The sequence below is a fragment of the Salvelinus alpinus genome, chromosome 12 (genome assembly GCF_045679555.1).
Source record: "Salvelinus alpinus chromosome 12, SLU_Salpinus.1, whole genome shotgun sequence".
Taxonomy (NCBI): Eukaryota; Metazoa; Chordata; class Actinopteri; order Salmoniformes; family Salmonidae; genus Salvelinus; species Salvelinus alpinus.
Genome location: NC_092097.1, coordinates 55424546 through 55434553, shown reverse-complemented (window position 1 = coordinate 55434553; position 10008 = coordinate 55424546). Strand labels below are relative to the sequence as shown.

General features: G+C 44.2%; 1 protein-coding gene across 1 annotated transcript; it reads left to right on the top strand.

The window, feature by feature from the left end:
- Positions 1-2401: 2401 nt before the first annotated feature.
- On the top strand, positions 2402-5811 carry LOC139536383 (L-rhamnose-binding lectin CSL3-like). The gene is made up of 9 exons (XM_071336881.1): positions 2402-2486; positions 2800-2835; positions 2916-2960; positions 3122-3257; positions 3678-3796; positions 5079-5123; positions 5234-5369; positions 5446-5553; positions 5623-5811. Exons 1-8 carry the CDS (start codon positions 2456-2458, stop codon positions 5549-5551), a joined length of 654 nt encoding a protein of 217 aa, XP_071192982.1. The 5' UTR covers positions 2402-2455; the 3' UTR covers positions 5552-5553; positions 5623-5811.
- The last annotated feature ends 4197 nt before the right edge of the window (positions 5812-10008 follow it).

The window sequence follows — 10008 nt, the reverse complement described above, 5'->3', positions numbered from 1 at the left end:
GGCTCTACAATGAAATAAGGCAATAATTACTAACCAAAACAGCAATGGACATGGCATATTGAAATTAGGGAGAGGCATGCTTATCCAAGTGATCATTGGGTCCATTGAGTAGCTGGGCGAGCTGGAGACACATCGATTCAGACAGCTTGCGGGCCTGGGCATGCAGGCTAGCAGAAGGGTCTTAGAGGGACTTCGCGACGGAAGGAGTCATTTGTAGCCCCTTCATGTGGTTACGTCGGCAGATCAGTCATGATGGATCAGCAGGACTCCCTGTAGTAAAAGGGTCCAGGCCAATTGTCAAAATAGGTATTGTAGCTTAAGGAGTGGCTGATGGACCTCTTCAGCTAGCCGGGGGATGGGCCTAGCATAGGCTAGCTCCAGGCTAATTAGTGCTTGCTTCGGGACAGAGACGTTAGCCAGGAGAAGCCAATCAGCCAATCGGAAAGCAGCTAGCTAGCTGCGATGACCCAGGTGAAAAGGTTCAGAGCTTGCGGTAGGAATCCGGAGATATGGAGAAAATAAGCCCGATTTGCTCTGGTTTGAGTCGCGCTGTGCAGACTGGCGAGAGATGTCCTTTGCTAAAGGTAGTTGATGACCGCTAGCAGTGGTTCAAAAGTAAAGAAAATAGCAGAATCATACCACATTACTAAGCTTGGGCCCTTGGTCTCAACCCCGCCCTTTGCAGCTGGGTAGACGGGCCGTACTCGGGTGTGAAGGTAGGCAACAACACCTCCGCCACGCTGATCGTCAAGACTGTGGCCCCACAAGGGTGTGTGCTCAGCCTCCTCCTGTACTCCCTGTTCACCCATGACTGAGTGGTAACTCAATCATCAAGTTTGCTGACAACAGTGGTGGGCCTGATTGCCAACAATGACAAGACAGCATACAGGGATGTGAGGGGCCTGACGGAATGGTGCCAGGAAAATAACCTATCCCGCAATTTCAACAAAACAATGGAGTTGATTGTGGACTTCAGTAGACAGCAGAGAGAGCTAGTCCCCATCCACGTCTACTGGGCCACACTGGAGAGGATGAAAAGCTTCAAGTTACTTGGCGTGCACATCACAATCAACCTGACATGGTCCATTCACAGAGACAATGTGATGAAGGCGCAACATCGCCTACTCAACCTCAGGCTGAAGAAATTTGTCTTGTCCTGTAAGGCCCTCATGAACTTCTACAGGTGCCCCATTGAGAGGATCCTGTAGGGCTGTATCAACGCCAGGTACGGCAATTGCAACCACAGGGCTCCCCAGATGGTGGTGCGGTCAGCCCAACGCATCACCAGGGGCACACTGCCTGCCCTCCAGGACATCTACAGCACGCAGTGTCACAGATAGGCCAAGAAGATCATCAAGGACCTCAGCCACCCGAGCCATGGCCTGCTCACCCCGCTACCATCTAGAAGGAGGTGATAGGACAGGTGCATCAAAGCTAACCCTAAGAGACTGAGAAACTGGAGATAGAAGTTTCTTACTCCAGGCCATCGGACGTTGAAATAGTAACCTCTAGCCGGCCTCCGCCCAGTACCCTGCCCAAACTTAGTCTCTGTTAAAAGCAGGGTACTGGGCTGATACCACCTGGTACTCTACCCTGTACCATAGAGACTGCTGCCATATGTACATAGTCATTCAACACGGTTCACTTTAATAATGTTTACAGTAGAGTACCTGTACTGGGGTTCTGTGGTCACCAAACTGCCTTCAAGCGCAGCGGTCTCCCTTCACAGGAGTGGCAAGTGGGAACATATAAATGAACAAAATCACTCGGACCAGCCTTTCTGGACCGTGGCGGTAAAGCCTGATAAGTGCAACACCCAAAGGGCTCGCACGTTGACGGGCAAGGCACCTGTCCAGCAGCCCTGAGAATTGAAGAGGTAATTTAGGCAATTCAAGGCAATTTACTGCACATACAGTTATGCTGTGTTTGCTCAAGAGTATAATTAATTGTCTGATCCCTCCTGATGACCCGGATTGAATATTGGGGTGCGTTCAGCAGGATGCAACCTTTTGGAAGGTTCAGCTAACAATATGCTATTTTGAACAAATATGTCTCTCCGACATGTAGATTTAGGAAATACGTTGTCTCTATTCATGAAATTTATATCTGCAATGATCGAAGGTTTTTTGACTGAACGTGGCCCATGTAATTCTTCCTTAACGAAGAAGCACCACCTAGATGGCTACTTTAAAATGTTGGAAGCCCTCAATGGCAGTGTTCATGCCAAAATGGATTTTATCCACCTAGAGTCCTCTATCTAACTCCATGAGACTGACTCAATAGCCAGGTTCAGACCAGCAAACGCCGGCCCCTGATTGCAATGAGGTGCACCTGGAGACAAAGAGATACACCTGGGTTAATTAAGACATGTCACATAACATAAATACCAGGTGTATTGGGTCTTGTTGTCATCAGTTGCATTTTCTCTGTTACTACCACTCCTGTACCTGGAATCATGCGCATTTTCAGACTGATGGTGGTCACATGTGAGTATACAAAATCTGTATCTGATGCAGATTAGAATTTAAATATATATGACCAAATGTTTGTATTTGTGAGTAATAGAAGTACATGTCATATGATTTGAGGGACATTCAGTCCCTATTGGACAAAAAACTATTCAAAACAAAATCATTAACAAATGTGACATCTTGTGCCTGGAATAAGAGACCAAATGCTCAACTTGACTATAATACACTTAGTATAACTGAAATGCTTGAGTATAGAGACCAATGCTGAATTCTAGTTTCATGGTCCAAGTGCATATGTTGCTCAACTAGCTGTGTGATGTTGTTTCAGTGCTGGCTGCAGCTTGCTGTACACTAACGGATGGAGGTACTGTATGTAATAATGATGATACTACTTAACCAAGCTAATGTGAGTGGTGTGTAATTCCTGTTTATTTGTCCTGGCAGCAATCAGCATCACGTGTGAAGGCTCTGATGCTTTACTGCAATGTGGTAAGCTAGTCCACACTGCTGAACAGTATACTCACTGACCACCTATGATAGTTTCTACTGTAGATTAGCGTCACTAGCCCACACCATAGAGACCCAGACTTGGCTCTCCTTTGTCCCTCACCTTTCTCCTTTTCAATGTCTCTCTTCACCATCTCCCTCAGATGGAGGTAAGATTCAAATCAAGCGTGCCAACTATGGTCGTCGTCAACACGATGTGTGTTCCATTGGGCGCCCCGATAACCAACTCACCGACACCAACTGCCTCAGCCAATCCACCACCAGCAAGATGGCAGAAAGGTACTAGAACCTGTAGAAACTCCTTGGCTGTGGTGTAAACAACCACCAGCAAGATGGCAGAAAGGTACTAGAACCTGTAGGAACTCCTTGACTAGTGTTAACCAGCAAGATGGCAGAAAGGTACTGGAACCTGTGTTTACCTGTAGGAACTCCTTGACTAGTGTTAACCAGCAAGATGGCAGAAAGGTACTGGAACCTGTGTTTACCTTTAGGAACTCCTTGACTAGTGTTAACCAGCAAGATGGCAGAAAGGTACTGGAACCTGTGTTTACCTGTAGGAACTCCTTGACTAGTGTTAACCAGCAAGATGGCAGAAAGGTACTGGAACCTGTGTTTACCTTTAGGAACTCCTTGACTAGTGTTAACCAGCAAGATGGCAGAAAGGAACTGATGACCTCTACCTGTCTTTGAAACACACAGATGCGGTGGGAAGAGCGAGTGTGTTGTGCCGGCATCCAATTTCGTTTTTGGAGACCCCTGTGTCGGGACTTACAAATACCTGGACATCAAATACTCCTGTGTCCAACAGCAAGAAACAAGTCAGTCTCTGAATGTGTGCAAATAACACTTAGTGGTGGGCACCAATATCCATAATTAGATTCAACGTACTATCGGTATGACGGGATATTGTTTAATACTCCTACCCACTTTACTCTTTTGTAAAAGAGTGCACTCTGCTGATAGCTAGAAAAGGAATAGAATGGGTCGTTCCCCTATGGTACTAGATTGCTAACTACGTTTTATTAAATGCCGTCTTATGGCCACAACGCTTCATACGTGCATGGGTTTCTCAACGTGTAAACCACCCTCACCTGCTAACTAACCCTAGCTAGCCAACAAGCTGTGGTTATTGAAAAATGTAGCCGGCAACAACTTTAGTTAGCGTAGCCTATAGGGAGGTCAGGGACCTGGAAGTGTGGTGCCAAGACGACAAAGGAACTGATAGTGGACTACAGGAAACGAGGGCCGAGCCCCTCCCAACCAGGAGGCTAGAAATATTTGGTATCAGCCCTCCGATCCTCAATTCTACAGCTGCACCATTGAGAGCTTTTTGACTGGCTGCATCACCACTAGGTATGGCATCTGACTGCAAGGTGCTACAGAGGGTAATGTGTACGGCCCAGTACATCACTCAGGCTGGGCTCCCTGCCATCAGGATCTCGACACCACGTGTGTCTGAAGGCCCTACATACAGACTCGAGCCACCCAAGTCATACTGGTCTCTGCTACTCCATAACAGATGGTACTGCTGCACCAAGTCTGGAACCAACAGGACCCTGAATGGCTTCCACTTCCCCCAAGCCATAAAACTGCTGAATGACTACCCCGACCATCTGCACTGACCCTTTTTGCAGTAACCTTTTCGACTTGCCTCATATGCTGCTGCTGTTCCTTATATGTACATATCTCGCTCAATTAGCCAGCAAGAACATGGAAGGGAAGTGTCTCAAGCTTATTTGATGGTTGTGCACTTAATCTGGTTTACCACTGAATATGTTTCAGTGAACGGTAACTAGCTAGAGCAACTCCCACAGATTGGTAGGGTCTATAGCTAATCTGACAGATGGCACAAACTGCATAGAAATTCAGATTTGGTGTAGCGGGTCGACCTGTTTTCACCAGCTTACCAACTGTTCATAAGGAAGTGAAACTACAAGGTAACGGTGGAAGATGACGCGCATTACTTTGTATACTTTACTTCATGCCAACACGTTGATTCCAGGTGCATTTTAAACATTCCCTATTAGTCCCCATCACTAACACTTCACCAGGCTAATGTGTCTTAATTTGTGTGGTGTAACTCCTGTGTTGTCCTTGCAGTAAGCAGCATCATATGTGAAGGCTCTGATTCTCAACTACTATGTGGTAAGCTGGTCAACACTACCATACAGTGTATTCATGTGGTGACATATGTTAGTCACTAGCCCACACATACAACCAGATTTGGTAATCCTTTTCTTTGATCTCTTCCTCAGATCGGGGTGAGATCCATATTCAGCGTGCCAACTATGGTCGTCGTCAACACGATGTGTGTTCCATTGGGCGCCCACAAAACCAACTCAAAAACACCAAGTGCCTCAGCCCATCCACCACCAGCACAATGGCAAAAAGGTACTGAAACCGTTAGTGTGCATATACCTGTAGGCACTCATTGGCTGAGATGTTAAACTCTACCTGTTTCACACAGGTGTGACGGAGAGCGCCAGTGTATCGTCAAGGTATCCAACTCCGTGTTCGGCGACCCCTGTGTCGGAACCTATAAGTACTTGGATGTGGCTTACACCTGTTACTGAATGTGAGTTGTATATGTTCATGCACAAATGACTGGGAACTAGAATGCTGGTACTGATGGTTTGTCTTGCAGGATATCTTCCTGGGGAACCTGAAGATGTACAAGGCTTCTGTGACTTTATCATTGGGTCATGCTGTTTTCCTCCAACTGCCAAATCAACTTCAGTGACCATTGTAAACCTGTGCCTTTTGTGCTGAATTATTTCTTAAACAATTTCTGAACTGTGGTTGTTGGTCTGAATTAAATGACGTGGCTGGAAGACGATACTGGTTGCCTCTTGTATATTACTAAATGTCATACCAATATTACTGACCATGTGTCCGGTATTCTCTCTTACACACTTTTCACCGCACTCATTTGTACCTGGGGATAACTTGCCTTTGTCTTGACGTCTGTAAGCTGTGCCCACCTTTAGGCAGATGTAGAAAAGTTTAATACTCATTGTGATCACTTTCCTGACTACCTCAGGCGGTGTGATCTGGATGGTCAAACAATTTAAATGAATTGAACCTGCCTCTCAAATCATTGACAGGTAGTACTTATGCCATCAGCAGCCTTAATGGTCCTAATTTGTATTAATCACCAGCTAAGCTGGTCACAAAGCAGACCTGGATGGGTGAGACATTTTTATACACTGTTTAGACCCTACAAACATTGATAGTTAAGTGGTTGGATCATGAACCAATTGTTACTGTGTAAATTCAGCTAGACTATTTCTTCTCTTACTAAACATACTTCCAGGGAAGCTGCCCAACTACATCACATTAGTTCAACAGCTTCTTATCCAGAGACTCACAGGCACGTCGACAAATCTCCCACAATGTCAAAGGGGGACCTGACCGATACAGACATCCAAGAGCTGGCCCTCAACCATCACATTCCACCCTGAGAAATAAAATAATTATATTCCCTTCCCTATGCACCACCAAATAAGAGAAACAACCATGAAAAACAGCCAGGCCAACAATGTTAGAGTGCATGTATGGCACCATGTCCATCTGAGCATTTGAATTAGTATGCATTTGTACAAACACCTTCATGGCATAACCCTTAACTGTATCAACACAGCCCCTCAGTGTCATTCAGATGTATTTGTTTTATCTGGAATTTATTTTACATCATTCTATCCTTCGCCCAGCAACTCCACCCCCACTTGTCTCCAATTCCACATCCCAACCCTCATCTTCCCTTAGCCCATCCCACCTGTCTCTGCTGGCCAAACACTTTGGATTTCTACGCAGCATATATATTTCAACTATGCTGTGATTAACATACCATTTCTATTGAATAGACTCTACAGACTGTTGGAAAAACGTTAATAGTATTAGTAATTGACCTCCAACATATCTAGGGGCAATTTTAGATCAATGTTTTGCATTTTCAGCTATTCCTGAGAACCTACTTGAGGGCAATACTAAAATAAATGGTCAATTGATTCTGTATTCTCACTACGAAATCTGCATTAGCTGAAAAGCACAAGTCTTGAATCATCGAGAGGAATCTCTTCCCAACAATTTTGCAATCTGTATGGCACATATCAACATCCTGGTCCTCAAATGAAACTGGTATACATTCCTATTTATGCTATTTTTATTCCGCTGCAAGTTTTGATCCTGTTAAATTGGGCAGACAGACCACTTCCCTACCTCCTTCTACTGCCACCTGCCTCCATTTTTGGTGTAACGCTGTAATCAATTGGTTAAAATCTTGGACTGAGCAGACCTTTCCATATTTCTGATAACTCTATAAAAGACAACTCACCCATTCCAATTTACAATATCAGTTAATAACAAAATACCCTTTTCAAACTGTTTCCCATAAATACAGGTATTTTATCAACCAGCACGTTTAATTCTTTAATATTTTTTATATATTTTCAGGTGGATGAAATTTAAATTGTAGCCACCTCTGCAATGCTTGTATTTACTTAGAAAAAGGTATCATTTGCAATCAATCAAAAATGAGACATCGAAATCTGTACACAGGCAAAAGCGCTATTTAAACAGCGGATTAACTTTTCTTAGTATTTTACTTGAGAAACATTTAGGGTTCAAATAAATCTTTTGACTAAGTGAAGATTTTAGGGATGTTTAGTGCTTTTATATTTAATATCACAACACCCAATTCATATTCATTATATAGCCAGCTAGGCCTGCATACCACCCATCATCACACTCCTGGTTTGCTTCTGAAGCTAAGCTAAGCTAAGCAGGGTTGGTCCTGGTAAGTCCCTGGATGGAAGAACAGATGATTCTGGAAGTGGTGTTGGAGGGTCAGTAGGAGGCACCCTTTCCTCTTGTCTAAAACATATGACCAAAGGCAGTAGGGTGCCATCTTTTGGATGGGACGTTACATGGGTGTCCTGACTCTCTGTGGTCACTAAAGATCCCATGGTACTGATCGCAAGAGTAGGGGTGTTAACCACAGTGTCCTGGCTAAATTCCCAATCTGTCCTTCATACCATCATGGCCACCTAATCATCCCCGGTTTAGAATTGGCTCATTCATCCCCCCTCTTCTCCCCTGTAACTATTCCCCAGGTTGTTGCTGTAAATGAGTATGTGTTCTCAGACAACTTACCTGTTTAAATACAAATAAACAAATGGATAAATATAGATAGGCACACTGTATCTTGTCTGGTTTAGCGTCCCAGATAAAGCTGTCTGTTTTCTGTTTAAAATAGTGTCTGTGAGTTTAACCTCTTGACGCTAGGGGTCAGATAAAAAAATAAAAAAAATAAAAAAACATTCCCAAGGTAAACAGACTATTTCTCAGGTCCAGATCGTAGAATATGCATATAATTTACAGATTAGGATAGAAAACACTCCACAGTTTCCAAAACTGTCAAAATATTGTCTGTGAGTATAACAAAACTGATTCTGCAGGCAAAACCTGAGAAAGTCTAACCTGGAAGTGACTTTTTTATTTTTATCTGTGTTTGCTGGCCCATCTTTCTTCCATTTAAAGGGGTATCAACCAGATTCATTTTCCAATGGCTTCCTCAGGCTGTGACCAGGCTTTAGACATAGTTTCAGGCTTTTATTTTGAAAAATTAGCGAGAGTTTTAAATTGTCAAGCGGAGAAAAACAAAGGTGTCCGCTGTCACCATATCTATTCGTTATGGCCATCGAAATGCTAGCTTTTAAAATCAGATCAAATAACAACATTAGAGGATTAGAAATCCAAGACTTAAAAACAAAGGTGTCCATGTATGCCGATTACTCAAGTTTTATATTTAGTCTGCTAGCTAGATCCCTGTAATGTCTCATTGAAGATCTAGATTTTCTGGACTCTCTGGACTAAAACCTAATTATGAGAAGTGTACAATACTACGTATTGGATCTTTAAAAAATAAACTATACAAAAGGACCAGCTGACATCATGTCAGTGATTCTCTCGTTAACACAGGTGTGAGTGCTGACAAGGCTGGGCTGGAGATCACTCTGTCTTGCTTCAAAAGGAGGGTGGTGCTTGGAATCATTGTTCTTCCTCTGTCAATCATGGTAAACTGCAAGGAGACACGTGCCGTCATTATTGCTTTGCACAAAAAGGGCTTCACAGGCAAGGATATTGCTGCCAGTAAGATTGCACCTAAATCAACCATTTATCAGATCATCAAGAACTTCAAGGAGAGCGGTTCAATTGTTGTGAAGAAGGCTTAATGGTGCCCAAGAAAGTCCAGCAAGCGGCAGGACCATCTCCTAAAGTTGAATCAGCTGCGGGATCGGGGCACCACCAGTACAGAGCTTGCTCAGTAATGGCAGCAGGCAGGTGTGAGTGCATCTGCACACACAGTGAGGCAAAGACTTTTTGAGGATGGCCTGGTGTCAAGAAGGGCAGCAAAGAAACCAGTTCTCTTCAGGAAAAACATCAGGGACAGACTGATATTCTGCAAAAAGTACAGGGATCGGACTGCTGAGGACTGGGGTAAAGTCAGTTTCTCTGATGAATCCCCTTTCCGATTGTTTGGGGCATCCGGAAAAAAGCTTGTCCGGAGAAGGCAAGGTGAGCGCTACCATCCGTCCTGTGTCATGCCAACAGTAAAGCATCCTGAGACCATTCATGTGTGAAGTTGCTTCTCAGCCAAGGGAGTGGGCTCACTCACAATTTTGCCTAAGAACACAGCCTTGAATAAAGAATGGTACCAACACACCCTCCGAGAGCAACTACTCCCAACCATCCAGGAACAGTTTGGTGACGAACAATGCCTTTTCCAGCATGATGGAGCACCTTGCCATAAGGCAAAAGTGATAACTAAGTGGCTCTGGGAACAAAACATCAATATTTTGGGTCAATGGCCAGGAAACTCCCCAGACCTTAATCCCATTGAGAACTTGTGATCAATCCTTAAGAGGCGGGTGGACAAACAAAAACCCACAAATTCTGACAAACTCCAAGCATTGATCATGCAAGAATGGGCTGCCATCTGTCAGTCAGACCCAGAAGTTAATTAACAGCA